Here is a 16,201-nt window from a genome sequence, read left to right on the forward strand (position 1 = left end):
TATTTGGATTTGGATGAAGTGTTTTAATAACCCCAAAGTTAAAATCAGCCCCTAATATGTGAGGCAAAAAGCCCATTGAGGTTCATATGTTGTTCATGAAACACACAGCGAGGTAGAGCCCCTTGATCAGTTATGGCTTTCAATCAAACTATTCAAGGTGATGCTGTCACTTTCTTATTCTGCTTGAAAACAAGAAATGTGCCTCATGTTTCTTTGAATAATGTAAAAATGGGTCCAGTATTCATGTTGTTTTTTCACTCTGGAAGCTTTTGGATGTATGGATAGGTCCAAAAGACAGATTCATTGTGTCACCGTTTCTAACTCAACCAGTTAAATTAACCCACATTGATACCTATCTGTCTCTTTTAGAGGGGTTCAAATTAAGTTTTAAGAGTTCGCAAAGTGCCCTTCCATCCATTATCTATGCCCACTTATCCTTATCCAGGTGGTTGGAGCCAATCTTAGCAATCTTAGCTCACATTGGGCGAGAGGCAGGGCTCACCCTGGACAGGTCACCAGTCTGGTACAAGGCCGACTATTGGCAGTCACATCCATGGTCAGCCTAAACTGCATGTCTTTGGACTGTGGGAGGAAACTGGCTCGTCAGGAGGGAGTACACGTTAGCTCCAGCTGGCAGGTCCGAACGCAGGCTACATTTTTGAAATTACCATATACCATATTACTATATTGATCAACTATTACAAAAACAGTATAAGGCTTCTCAGGAACATCATACTGATATTGGCCCTTCTTCCTTTTTGTGTACCTTCCTCTAAATGTGCCTTGACCCTGTTCAGTCCATGGGAAAACTGATACTGGACAGCCCCCTATCGCTCTGTACCAGACTCCATTATTACTACCCCTCTCTTTATGTACTGTAAACACATGTAGGAATGTCCTGATGAAGTGAAACTGGACTCTTCCTGATGTGTCTATACAATCTTCCCATAACTGTTTTCCAAATGTGTGTAGGTGCTTAGCGTTAAACAACAACTTTAGGGCATGTGGGCACAAAAACAGACCTCTTTACACCTCAGAGATCCAGCCACAGCAATTAAAAAAAAACACCCTCCAATTAACACGAGGCAGTTTTAACTCTTCCCTAAGCAGGTCAACTAATCAGCACAGAAATGTTTGCAGTAACGAGTAGATTCATCAGCTCGGACCGCTGCTGTAGTAGCAGTTTCCCACCGGCCCCTCTGGCCCGTAGCCTCTCTGAGTTGCTGTTGACTGACTTCCACAAAACCTCATGACTCAGCAGAATGTGAGCAGGCAAGCAGGGATACAGGCCAGATCCAGCTCCACTTTATCCACATCTCACACTGTATCTCCTCTCTAATAGACACCACAACCTTGCCAGAGGAGAGCCAATGCATTACACAGACAGCAAATTAATTTACTGTTGAGAAGTATTGCATCAAGTACTGCTGCGCAGGGGTCACTCAGGGGAAAAGTGTTTGGAAAGTCATGTGAATGAGCAGCGTGTCACCAAATTGTGAACTGGAAGCATTAGGAGTACTCGAGTTCGTCATAAATATGTAGGACAACATCAAATACAAAGTTGTACTGCACATTCACCAGTATATGGCGAACATCTTTACCTCATGTGCAATATTTTGGCTATGTGGTGCAACCAGAGGGCAAGGATTCCTACCATACCATGATTTAAAAAAAAATGCTGCATGGTTCACAGTACAAAGCCTGACCTTGCTGATTGTACCACATCAGACAGTGAGTCTTTTCAAGTGCAGGAACATGTTGTACTTCACACTGAAGAAGAGGCTGACTAGCGTTGTGTTTTAAAGCTGCCTGCCCGGTAAAGGACTCCCAGGCTTTTGTTTCCATCTGAAAGACTTTGTGGGGAGAAGAGCTGAAGAAAACAGAGCACAACATACGAACAAATGTTCTTATAGCTAGCACCACCATACATGAAAAGTGGGCTATTTTGGAAATAGTTTGAGCTATAAAAAGACAATTGTCATGATTGCTTTAAAAAAAAAAGGGATGTGATCCTGCTCCTTATGTGTCATTGTCTACACTGGTGACACTTTGAGCAGCATCGCAAGCGAGAAAGACAGAACAATGTCAACCCATGTGCCATAAAATCTCTAACATCGGTTTAATGCTAGACGCCAACGTCAACAGCAGCTGTACATCAGGCAGTAATCATCTTTCCACCCTGTATCAGTCATATCCGGAGTATCAAGCAAAACTATTCACGATGCAACAACAACGAAGCCGTCTACCTGTCACACGGAAAGGGAGAGACGGTGCTCTGATGTCAGGAGACTGGAGCAGCACAGGAGGATGCTGCCCTGGTATCAGATGGCCTACATGGCGTCTTCAAGGAAAAATAGGGCAGCCTACACAATCTTGCACACTGTTTATGAAAGCGGCATCAGCAAGTGTGTTGACATGAAGAATAGCTGCCTACGTGTTTGTAGCTACAACCACACAGCAGATGCATCTATGTGAGTCACAGCTTCTTCTTCACTTATGAGAGGAGGGAGGAAGGAAAGCTGAGGGAATATTTAAAAAAAAAGCTTCCTGCATCAACATTTGATAACACACACATTAAAGCTAATATAGCTCATATAGGACTATTTGATAGTACTAACAGGGGCTTCAACAGGTGACTTAAAATTGTAGTAACATCAGAAGGCCTCATGTCTGCTGTTTATGATGGCCTGTAGATAACACCCATAACAAAGTCACATGATCATCAGAGAAACATTAGCTGGCTAACTGGAGCAGGCATTGTGGTGAAATCTGATAAAGAGGTGTGAAATCATAAGGCTGCTTTGTCATTATCTCTGTTGGTTGTCCTCATTTCATAGCGCTGCATTTTAAACCCCTGCAGGTGCGCTGCAGACTTTTGGTGCTACAGCAGAGTAAAAATGTAGTTAAACTTGCCTCTCTATTGACTGCTGAGGGAAATATGTGTTTAGCTGCCAAAAGATCCACTAAGTTTACCAGCTAGTCGCAAACTTTGTCTGATGTTTGCTGCTGAGAAAGTGGCGTTCACTAAGTTAATTTATGGAACTTTTTAGCTCTGCAGACCAAGTGGCAGCTGCAGAGTTGGCTGATAATTCTCACTGCGAATGATCCCTTTCAATTACACGTTACCATGTGATCAATTATTTAGCATAAAAGAACAACATTAACAACAACAACAACAATAATAATAATAATAATAATAACAATAATAAAATTATTATTAATATGAGCAGCTTTAATTCAAAACATCTTCTCCTCCAGAGGATGCGACAGTGGCCGGGTTGTCAACGAGGGGAAAGTTGGTTTCATGCTCTCTGTCTGAGCCCTGGAATGCAGTCAACACAAGCGAGAGACGCAGTGGAGAAAGGCCTGCCGTTGCCATGGTAACCCCTCTCCCGTCCATCGTGACTTGATGCTCCTCCAGACTGAGGATGAGGTGGCACGAGGAGGGAAATGAAGCCTTGGAGGAAGCTTTGACCACAAGCTTTGACACATCAACACCGTCACCACCATTATTATCATTACCAACATCATCATCATCACCACCATCATCATCATCATCATCAGCAGCAGCTGATTTTCCTGAGACTGAGAATGACGTCACTGCTCGTCCACTTGGAGGATTCAGCCATTTGGTGTGCCGCTGCTGTCTCAGTGAGCCACAATGAAGACATTTTTTTTATTTATATCAACCATCTCTACTGAAGCTTTGTCAGTCACTTCACTTCTTGTGGGAGGAGGAGGAGGAGTAGGAGGAGTAGGAGGAGGAGGAGGAGGAGGTGGGGTCATATGATCCTATAATCTTCTTGAAATCGAGCAGAGTGAGATTAACTTTATTTCATCTCACACTGACTCGGTATGAGAGCTCAATCTTTGTGCTGCAACCTTCGGCGTCACAGTGATCCGTGATGAGGGCAGAGGGTGGGATGAACAGCAGGGCGATTAAGCTGGAGACCCAAATATTTAATCAACAAGCTGATCTGTCACTTAAGCCATACAGTTAAGTAAACTCCTTTCTGTTGTAAGCACAAATGTACTCCCCCTAAATACGACAAACGTTACAATAGAATTAAGGAATAAGAGGAATTCTTACGGAGGACGACAATCTGACTGATTCTGGAGGATGTGGCCATGCCACAATGCTTCTGGCTCACCAACACAATATTAGGTGTTACAGAAACTCCCACATAGTTACACAAGATCACAATCAGCTGCCCAGTCTAATGCAATCCAATACAACATCCCTGCAACAATTACTACCTCTGGAAAGCACATGTGCAGCTTTATCAGAGATGTTGACTCAACTATGTGGCAATAATCTTTGAGGCTGTGATTGTGTTGTAATGTTGGACTGTATTACATCAGAAAATACCCAAGATGTTCCTGTTATTTTGTCCGTACACACTCTAACACACACACACACACACACACAATAGTACTGGCTAATGTAGGTACAGTGTTCACTGCATTATCTAGAGCTGCATTATTTTCATTACACAAATAATTTATGAATAATTTGGTCTATAAACTGTAAGAAAATATCATGACAGTTTCCTAAAGCCTAAGATGATCTGCAACCTGCTTATTTAGGCAGACAAACAAAGATATTTAGTTTATTATCTTCATAATTGATAAATGGAATCCAGTCAATTAAGGGAATATTTGCTACAAAAATTATTTAAACCATAATTGATTTTACAGCTAACTATATTGAGTCAGTTACTCTTCTCTCAATCCTAATTAACTAATGATTTCAGCCACTAATGTTCTCTACTCTGTAGATTATTTTCTTAATTCATTGATTGATTTGTTTGGTAAAACAGCAGAAAATATTGCTCAAAACGATTTCCGAAAGCCCAAACAAATGCTTTATTTTGTACGACCAAGAATCCTAAACCTGTGGAGATTCGGTTTACATCACATAATATGACAAAAAGCAGCAATTAAGGAGCTGAAACTGGGGAAATGTTTGACGTTTTTTCTTGAAAAATGATTTATCACATATCAAAATGGTTGGTTAATTTGTACGTATAACAACCAAACGATTAATCATTTCAGATTAACATGAAATGCCTTCCTGATACCTGATACTTTGTTCCCACAGCTTCCAACACACACACACACACACACACACACACACACACACACACACACACACACACACACACACACACACACACACACACACACACACTGTCTTGTATATTGTAGGTAACTGGCTGCAACTAATGACTGTTTCATTCACAGATTGGTATTTTGTGGTTTAAGAATAATCACCTTTCTATCATTTCTCAAATAGCTGCTCATTAATGGTCTGTCTATGGTGTTATAGTTTCATGTATGTGTTAAATTTGTCCCTGCACCTTCCCACACACACACACACACACACACACACACTTCACAATATACAGTAATGCCATTCAACAGAGCAGCACTACTGTGCACAGCCTCACAAATGACCACAGAGTATAATCAGCAGCTCTTATAAAGCCTCAAAAACATCCTCTTAGGAAACAAAACTGTATGAAATCATAAATTATGAGCTTCACGAAGGTGGTTCTTTTAGCAGGGCTGTTGCACTGTGTTGCAATAGACTACACAGGTCGTTTTCATGTCGTGCCCACCCACTGCATTACACAGAGTCCTAAAAAAAAAAAAAAAAAAGAAGAAACAGCCACAAAATCCTCTTGACAGATAAACTCAGATTTGTTTTCATAACCTGTGATGCAATTAAACGCACCATCACCAGCCCTCCAAACCAACTGGGAGCTCAACTGGGTTGACAAACAAAAGTTTACCACCGATGGACTCTGACCTGTTGGGCCTGCAGAGACAGATCACCGATCAGCTTCATGCGGGCGGACACACACACACACACACACACACACACACACACACACACACACACACACACACACACACACACACACACACACACACACACACACACACACACGCGGTCCTTTGTCAACTTCACTGTCGTCCGGCTGATTAATAGAAATAAAAAAGGTGTTGAGGTGACACCTTCAGGACGCTGAGAGGCACCAGTCTGGTCCTGTCTGTGCAGCAGGTTTTCCTACCTGAGCCTGTGCACGCTGCTCCGCTCTGCCGCCTCCTCTATGCTGCACAGCGCTGCGCCTCTCGACGGGGAGACATGCTGTCAGCATCGCACTGCAGAAACGCGTATCTCGGACACACACACTCGGACTCCTCGCTGACCATCGGAGGTGGATGTTTTCAGCGTAAAAGCTGTGCTGGGCTGCGCCATCGCTGAGGCGGCGTGGGAGTCATCCCGGAGAGCCACAGCTGTCTGACTGTCCGTCTGTCTGACTGACTGACTGTCTACCGAGAACCTGCACCCGCCACCGGGTGCGCGCACAGCCGATCTCGTGCCCGCGCCCTGGATGTTTTAGCCCCAGGGGTTCCCAGACCTTTTCAATGTCAAGGACCCGAGTATGATGCAGGCGTGGGAGCATGCACGGAGCCCCTGTTTGATCATACTCACCACCCAGAGGAGCCCCATCTGGCAAGCTATGTGGTGTTAGGTAATGCTTGGTACAGAATTACATAACCATGGTGTAGGTGGGGTGGTAACACTGAGAGGACTGAAACCTGGTGTGCAAATCACTTCATCCTCATTTATCATCTTATTGTGCTTTTCCACTGAAGGAGACAATATGACATTTTTATTTCATTTATTTATTATTTAGCCCTTTTCCAGTATGAGCTCCTTTAATTAATTAAAACATTACATGATCAGTCACGAAGATTAATCTCCAACTATTTAACAATCAATTAATTGTTTGTGTCATTTTTTTTGTGGAGAGTTAGATGAGGAAATTGATATAACCCTCATGTCTGTATGTTACATATGAAGCTGGAGCATGGGGACAGTTAGCGTTAGCTTAGCATAAGGTGGAAGCAGGGGCAAACAGCCAGCCCTGCTCTGTCCGAACCCATTCACAAACTGAGCAAAAGGTAGCAGTAGCTTTTCGTAAATCTCAGTTTGCTGTTTAGCACCCTCACAATGACTACGACTGTCTCCAGGAAGTTGCTGCTCCCGGCTGATAAATAGTCCAGCACATATAAACCTCGTAATTTGTTGTTTTTACACCTTGGTTAATGTCTGGATTAAACAAACAATATTAAGTATGTTTATGTGTGAGCTTTGGCGGTTCCGTTAGGGGGATTTTGTTGTCTTTGGACAGAGCCTATTGTTCCTAGTCTAAACTAGGCTAAGCTAACGGGCTGCTGGATGTAGCCAAATATTTACCAGATTTTAGTAGATTCAATCTTCACTTCTAACTATTCACAAGTATGCAAAAAACATATTATTGTTATTATTCTAAATGTGATGTTTTGCAGTTTTTTTTCTTCTGGGAATTTGTGATCTGTATTTTCACTGTTCTGTGTCTTCTTGTAGACAAAACTGAAAAAACTACCACTATTTGAAGATGAAAATAATCTTAAATTGCAGTTTATAGGAATAACAATATATAATGCACAACAATTAAACTTTCTAAAGAATCTGCAGATATTATAGCAGCTCTGAGGCGAGGCCTCTAAAGGTTTGTGTGTTTGACCAGTGGATTAAGTGAACTTTTCATTCTCCTCAGGTGTATGCAGATGGCTGCTCATTTGTTTGTTTCCCAGCCTGCCAGGGGGAATTGGAACAAAAGCACAAAGGTCACTCTGACAGACCTCATCCTCTTTCAACTTATTTGTTTTCCTAGATTTGGCTCAGCCGCCACACTATTCATTCCTCAACGTTTGGGTGGAGACAGCAGAGCTGGGGTCAAAATACTGATCACTGAACAACATGCATGCATTTAACTACAGCCTTTAATCTTCCTGAATACCTGTTGTTCTCAATGAAGTTGCATTTTACTAAATCAAAGGATAGTCGCGATTTTTGGGGGAAAAAACAGAATTTGAAACTTGGCATTGTAACTCCTGGGCTGCTGCCTGCGTGTCCTAGAATAAAAAAAAATTAAAAAAACCCTGACCTGATTAAGCTGCTCCCATCACCACTCTATGTTCCCCACTCTCTGCCCAACACTTACACCCTGTGTCCAGCTCATGAACTGCACCTTCTATCACAGATAGGATCGAGGGACGTCCCAAGAGACAAAACCACAAGAAAAATAAAACCTCTTTTGATTTTTTTATTATATCAAAATACAAAAATTTGAGAGGAAAATTTCGTATGGGTCTAAGCATTTGAAATGATATGGTGACATGAATACAACACTGCTTTCATATTCTCACAGACATGCCATAGATAGAGCATAGATCATGTGCTAAGCCCATGTCTACGTCATGATGAGCCACCAGGAGTGAGCCTGTGCGTTTTCCCTATAAAGGCTGTTGATGGCGACTGTCACTATGTATCCAGGCCAGTTGGTAACAAGCCAGAGTGTTTTTACATCATAGTTCATTCAGGTTTCTGTTTACTCAATAAAGAAACGAGATCCATGGCAGTTGAACATGAAGAGTGAGTAAGACATGATCTCAGACGATACAGAATTCACTGGACAGCAGTGGCAAACGAGAGAAAAGTAATACAAATATTATACATAAGGCTTTGGTACAGCACCATACAGTATGAGTTAATTGCTCACAAAAAGTTAAGTGAAGCGTAATACCTGATGTAGTGACGAAACAGAATGACAAGTCTAAAAACTGACAAAAAAAAGAGAAACATCAGGTTATTATTTTAAAACAGAGAAAAGTAAAAAAAAAAAAAAAAATGTTTTTGCTTTGAAATATTTACATATGAACATTGTTGAAAACAACTTGAACTTCATGGAGACAAATTATATACAAAAAAACAGAAGAAAACAACATATAATACAGAATGTAAACATGTGATGTACAGCACAGAGTTCAGTGGATGAAAATGAAATGAAATGTTGTAAATTTTCTTCCTTTTTAAGCACTACTTGGTTTGCTTGAGTATGAGCATTAGCTAAAACAGTCAACGATGTAGTGCTTATTGTAGCCTACGATAATAATACATTCTAGTTTCTCAGTGCTGGTACACATGAAAAAACAGAGAATATAGAAAATACTACATATTTCTATTTTCCGTCCAATAACAACCAGCTCCGATGTCCATGAATGATTGCTAAATAGGCGTTTTTTTGTATTGTCTCTACATGCAAGATTAATACAATAAAAAATCAAATCGGTTTCTAAGTATCATCCTACCAGCACCTAGTGATGCATAAAAGCTGTAAGCAGAAAAACTGGAAAAAACAAAATAAATTGAGCTAACAGTACGTCCAAAGCAGCCCTCTTAAACACTGTACATGTTTCTGTTGAATATGCAAAAAAGAGCCCGGAAGACGACATCCATTCGTTAAACCCATGGAGAGGATGTATGAGCTTTTCTGATACCTTTCTACCAGAAGAATCAGCAATAAATACAAATGTGGTCTGATGTGACTACTCATGGCTATACTGTACAGTACTAGTAGGAATTCTACCGTTAAAAACGGTGGCGAGATGACGTGGGACGGTTACGCCCCCTGCAGTAGTGTGCTTGAAAAACAGTGCTGTTAACCAAAGATGGTAGACCTACAGGAAGTGTGTAGAAAAGATCCCCTCATGACCTGACGATGCTCTCAGATTCCCTCCCATGTGTCCTGTGGTGTGTACTAATCTAAATCAGGTTATGTTTCTCCTTTTTAGGCTGGGTTAATATTCTCAATATCATCACAAATATACTTTAGAGAGGGTACCTTGGAAGCACAGACAGACATTGCAAACACACTATAGAAAACAGGTCATCTTGAGTTCATTTGAAATGTCACAAGTCTCTATTATTTGAGGTTATACTACTAATTTCCAGTATTGTCTATCACTGTCATCACACCATGATACTGTTATGATAAGGACCTATAGTGTCTACCGGAGCTAGTTTAGTTGCTCAAACACACAGGGCCAAAAGAGTCGCTTGTGGAAACAGAAAACGAAAAAATCTTCAGACCTCTATTCTACAGCACCACAAAGTTAAACATAGCACCAAGTCGTAATGTTCAAAGCAACTATGCCCTAACACACTTTTCTTTATCAAACTAATGTAAACACAATTTCCTCCACAGCACGTATTGTACATGACTATAGCATGTCTGTGACTCTTAGAAAAAAGTTTCCTTCAGTTTATTTGCTTTGGACACCTGAAGGCGAAAAGATCTGGAGTGATTCTACATGTGTGCTCATGAACGGGCAAAATACAGTATTATTTTGTTCCAGAAATATTATAGAGGGCAACACACTTCTGCTTCTAAAGCTTTTTCCAATGGGCATTCACGTACTATACATCAGAGAAAATACTACTTAACTTGTGCAGCCAGCGGGCTATGGCAATAATACATTGTACGGTACTAACATTAAGGTTTCTTTTCTTCTCAGATAAAATAATGTCTGCTAAAGTATGACAAATGAGGCACCTTAAAATGTTTTAAAAACATTATCCACTTAAAGCCGTACTGTAAGCAAATACTTTTATATATAATCTAATTTCTTTTTCCTTGGGATCCTTCCCGTCTTTTCATACATCCTCATACAAGAACGTCTTCCTGTAAAACATGGTTTGATTTATCTTTACAAATACAATACATACCATGTACAGTACATAACAAATATAGATTTTTTTTCCTCGTATCTTACACGAAACCAATTTGTTAAAGTAGAATATGCACTTTGACGCTCACTTTCAGGCATTCATCACTACTTGTCAAAAGGGTTTGAGATTTCTGTAAGCAGACATTGAGTTGATTAATTCTTGCAGATGTCAGAAAACCTCTGATTTTTTTGTGGATATTTGTTGGAAAACCTCTCATTTTTTTTGGCAGCAGATGTAAATATATCTGATGAGTCTTTGAGTGATTGAACTGGCATTAGCAATAAAAGGACACCAGTTGTTTTTGTAGCCGTCAGAACAACGGGAGCTTGGCTCCAAACCTGTGCTGGGCCCGTTCATTACTACAGCATACAGGAATAACAGAGAAGTAAAACAATTTGGGCTTAATGTGCCAACTGCTCATCTCACCAATTGCAGCTGCACTTTAAACAAAGTAATGGGTCATTCAATGTACTGTGACATCGGGACATTCATTTCCTGTACAGCAAAACATACATTCATTATCGGTTAGTGTCGAAAAATTAACAAACACACAGAGAAGTAGCTAGCAAGTAATATACAGTTGTTAAAGATAAACAGTCAGGGTGGCCGTTGTTTGAATATTTCCCATTGCTTTAAGAACAGCTTTATGAAGCAATCACATTCTCCTCTAGCGGTTGTTGTTAAACATTAACATCCTCACTCTACTGGGTTGTTCTCACTGCATGAAAACTCATGTAATGTTTCTGTACTTTTTAAGTTCTATTTATTGATTTATTTGCCTTTTTTTTTGTCATTCTAAATTTCTGTACTTTTATTTGCGTGGGTGTTCTGGTTCTGTCCTATTACTTGGATATACACAGTTGAAGCAGGTACCCATTTAAAATATAAAATGTAAGAAAAACAAAACGAAGAGTAACTAAGAGTTATGCATCCTCTGTAGCATTTTCTCTCATGTGTCCTTGGCAGAGAAAGTAAAAACACACATAATATTGGAGTCTCTCAGCCCCCGGAGAGACGAATATGAGAAGGCGAAGGAAAAGGCAGTTTATGTTTGAAAAAACAAGAGAGAAAAAGGCAAAAAAAGGCACCTCGAGACGTGCCTCATTTCACAAATGATTCCTTAATAATGAGATACATACTACAGTACACTTCACAATTCATCACCCTGTTCTGCTAAACCCTACAAGTCCAACCTCTGTTTAGCGTGTAAGTCCCAAATTATTTAGAGAGTTTTCATGAAGGCTATGATCTTGATCTCAATACGGTGCTATAATGATAAGTGTAAACACACTGAGCCATCAAGCACTAAAAAGACAGTCCTCTAATGGTTGGCATTGGATCATACATCAAAATAAACAATATGCCAGCTATTACCGATAATAAAAAAGCTTCTAAATTAGATAAAGTTAGGCCATATTATCCATTTGAATGAGTGTGGTGTGTGATATAAACCTTTTTATCCATACGTTTCATATGTAAAAAGGTCAAGTACGTACAGTATACCACAAGAATTACAGCAACTCTGCGTTTACTCTGAGGTATATTTTGTGGTAAGAACCCTGTGTTTAAATACTGACACTATTTGTATTGTAGGAAAGGTAGACTCATGTCCCTGTCCGAGGACGCACCAGGCTTCACAGTACACTGTATCACTGAAATACCTAAAGATATGGACCCCTCAATGACCAGTGAGTGAAAAATCTTTAACGTGTTGTGACATACTCAACCAACACATTTTTATTACTGTAGGAGGAAGCTTAATTCCCTTGTTTTACTATTTATATACATTATATATTTTCAGAGCATTTTCAAGTGAAATTCCTCAGAGACAAGTAGTGGTGACGACTGAGAAAAGCCATTGTTCTTGTCTTCAAATATGATTTCCAACCCCGGAGTATTCAGCTGGATGTTTCCCGCTCCCCAAACACCGATGGACTTTTAGAGATTATAAGAAATGTATTAGCTTGATACAGAGACCGAGGCGGAGCAGGGAGGGCTGAGGTTTCTCAGGGGAGGTCAGTTTAGTCGAGTCCAATGGCTTGGTGGGCACACGGGTCAGCGTAGAGTCCCATAATTTGGGCCCTCGGAGTCTGCACTGGCCAGAATGCCTGTCTGGTCCTCCTCAGACCGTCTGCGATGCAGGAAGGAGGTCAAATAGAGATAGGGGTTCTTCTTGTTTTGCCTTTTCCTCTTTCTGTGGAAGTTGAGGTCCTCTCCCTCTTGGGGTGTCTGAGATTGCTGCTGGGTCTGAGAGGGACACACACCTGAAATGAAGGCAGAGGGAGAAAGCACAGGAGTGACACACCACCCACATATTTTAAGGTGAATCTTTTGTCCCTTCTCTCTAATCGTCAGACGAACCTGTTCTCCTTCCGGAGGTTGTGTTGTTATTGTTGTTGGCAGCCACTCCCTTGGCTTTAGTAATACAGTGGTGTAGTAGTGCTGGTAAGCTCTCAGACCCGGCAGGATCACTAGACGCACCTAGAGGTTCCCTGAAAAGAGGAGAGACAGCACAGCATACATTGTTCTGCATTAATCCAACGGTCGTGTTCGGTTCGGTCTCAGGGTGAAAAGACAGAATGGCACTTTGCATTGATATTTCCAGTAGATGCTATCGTATGGTTTGATGAGCTCTTGTACGTCTACTGAGAGCCCTTTCACTAAGGTGATGAATTTCCACTTTCTATCTGCATTAATGGATGATAAAAGTTAGACACAAAGAAAGAAAGAAAGAAAGAATAGTTGACATAAGGTGGCAGTGAATTTGGTGAATTTATTGGCTATCAAGTTTCTTCTCAAACAATCATTACATTAAAGACCCAGTCCAGGATTTATAGGAATTATGGTGATGCCATAGACTGTATAAAAAAGTGGGAGTGCCTTTAACCTGCATTCTTTCTACTGGCCAACAGGGGGACAGGATGGAAGTCTATGAGAAAACAACCTTGTTTCAAGTCTTCCTCGATAAAGCGTGATGTTCGTTTTGTAAATTAAGGTCCCATTTAGGGTAACATAGACGATAAAGCAGGTCATGCTTCAGAGCAGGACTACTCTGTGACTAAACAATCAGAGGTGGGCCATGCCTTAACCTAACCAATCAGAGGCAGGGAAAAAAAATACCCCATTCGTCACCTCTGGGTCCAAAACCAAGATGACGATTCTGAAAATGCTCGATGCTTCAAAACGGCAATGGGTGACGTCGTTCACTGTGGCTCCGTTCACTTCTTAAATACAGTCTATGGGCAGTACAGACTATTTATTTATTCCTAAAGAGTAAAGTGTTGCCGATGCTAAATCACTATCTTCTGTCATTTTAGGTCCCATGGCTGTAATTTAAAATCAAGGACAGTTTTTATAGTCTCAGCAACAGCACTTAAAATGGAAACGAAACACATTTTGGGTTGAGACAATAATTGCAATTGCTGCTCACTCAGGTTTGGGTCTTTAAGTAGTGGCTGCTTCAGAAGTGCCGGAAATATTGATCAGTTTGCTGTATAAAACTCATAAAATGAAAATAATTTCTGGAACTGTAAAAATACCGTTCCCATAAGTTTTTCCAATACCACTGTTTTCAGTATACAGTATGTGTGTGTGTGTGCTAAGTAGAAAGATGAGTGTGTGTGCAGGTGTGTTTTAAAACAACCCTGAGGAACTATTTTCATTTCATGAGTGATACATGCCACGTTTAATGAAAAATAATGTTCAACCGGTGAAAAACAATCACATCAAGATAAAGTATCCTCACTGTCGTAGTATGCAGTCTAGTTTTACCTCGTACCGAATACTCTGGTTTTGTTGTCCATCTCTCATAGAAAGATGCAATAAAATTCAATCAAGTCCAAATGACCTCACAAACTCTTAACACTTAAGCACGGGTTCATGAGGCTCAATGTTGGCTCAATGTCTTTGCCTTTCAAAGAACTGAATACAAACAGCGTCAAAACCTGACTTAATGTTTCATTAAGTCAAGTTGTTGGGTATTGTTTCAAAAGGCATGGGAACAAAGCTTTAGAGTTGCTGTCCATCACTTGTCACTGTGGAGAGAGAGATTGAGAGCCATTAGCAGAGAGGGGGAGACAAATCTGAGAATTGCAACAGTCCTGGACACATTTCCATTATCACCTAAACTGTGTGCAGGGGCCACAGTGTGTTAAATATAATACATTTCCATAGACATGAACACTGTACAGCACACTTTCATAAACATGAACACTGCGTACAGAGGCTTCACCATGCTGACGGGAGGAGATGGCAGGAAGAGGAAATGGCCGTTAAAGAACAAGTCACATGACAGGAAGAGGAAATGGCCATTAAAAACAGTCACATGACAGAAAAACGAAAGCACTTAGGACAACAAATGTGACAAAGAATTTAGTTAGAGAATTGTTGTTATTTGTTTGGTCGTAGAGAGAAGTTTAGAGAATGCATGCATGGCATTTTGCACATGGAACAAAACTTTAAAGGGGAATACTCCAGTCTATCATTCATGTGCGTCCTCTATTGATTCAAGGCTTTTTTGGTGCAGGGAAACATGTCTGTATTCAAACAATCAAAAGACAAAAATGCTTCTCCACAGTCCAAAACCACTCCTCCTGCTTGCTCACAAGCCTAATTACTGCGGCCTACACCGCAGCAGGCTTACTGTGCCTTGGAAGTGTATTGACAAATGTGTCCTGCAGTCATTATTACCATTTAGTTGTACTACACTTGAATCCAGCACAGAGGCACAACCCAAAGCGATTCCCCTTTAAAGGAGAGAGTGATTAGAGCCCTCCCCCTGCTGACCCCTCCCCTCTCAGACATGGGTCCGACCCTTACCTATTGCGGCGTAGGGGACCGGGTCACAACGCTGCCCAGATAGCTGAGATCAATCAAAAACAAATCACGTAAGACCCTTACCCTCTATAAAGCAGCAGCCCTATAAGCTACCTTCCCTTAAAGGCCAGTGATAGTGCAGGAGCAAGTCTCTGCTTCGTGGCTTTAGCTACTGTAGCTTCTAGGGTTGTGAGGTGGGTGTGAGGGGGCGCAGGAATGTGTACAGTAAAGAAATACTATGGGGCATAAACGTATATGAGTCTCAGCTATGTTTTTATGTGGGTGTAAAAGCTTGAAACCTGCATACAGGGGCACTGAAATATCAGATTGTTGGATGTCATGGGGAAAAAATCACGTAGTCAGATTTGGTTGTAGTATTTCTTCATGAAATACTGGCCTAAGCTCAGAGTTTTTATCCTTATACATTAAGTACCAATTTTCAAGGAGACACCTTTTGTTAATGGTTAATAAATCACTTACTAATGCTTTATAACCTTGTTGTAATCCATAATAACTGCTTTTGGGTTGCCAGGTTGTGGCTGGCTTTCAACCTCCTCTAGCTCCTGAATTCATTGATTTTAACAGTTTTGACCTCTGATCTTCTGTAAAGAACCTTCTCTCAATAACTTATTAACTTTTGTAAATACTGTACAAATGAGTTACAGTGGCCACAGGGAGACTCCCATCCTTCTCCTCTTTACTTTCCTGTTACAGTTTTAGGCGCTGCGTTCACAATGTCATTGAGGGGGATTTAATTTT

General features: G+C 40.8%; 1 protein-coding gene across 1 annotated transcript in view; it reads right to left on the bottom strand.

The window, feature by feature from the left end:
• Nucleotides 1–12,682: 12,682 nt before the first annotated feature.
• The window catches only part of igsf9ba (immunoglobulin superfamily, member 9Ba), a 63,447-nt gene continuing 59,928 nt past the window's right edge, over nucleotides 12,683–16,201 (bottom strand). Inside the window, exons 20-21 of the mRNA XM_070829692.1 lie at nucleotides 12,989–13,119; nucleotides 12,683–12,891 (exon numbers count right to left, since the gene is read on the bottom strand). Of these exons, the coding sequence (XP_070685793.1) occupies nucleotides 12,683–12,891; nucleotides 12,989–13,119 (340 nt within the window). The remainder of the gene's footprint in view (nucleotides 12,892–12,988; nucleotides 13,120–16,201) is intronic.

This window comes from Pempheris klunzingeri, chromosome 4 (assembly GCF_042242105.1).
Source record: "Pempheris klunzingeri isolate RE-2024b chromosome 4, fPemKlu1.hap1, whole genome shotgun sequence".
NCBI lineage: Eukaryota > Metazoa > Chordata > Actinopteri > Acropomatiformes > Pempheridae > Pempheris > Pempheris klunzingeri.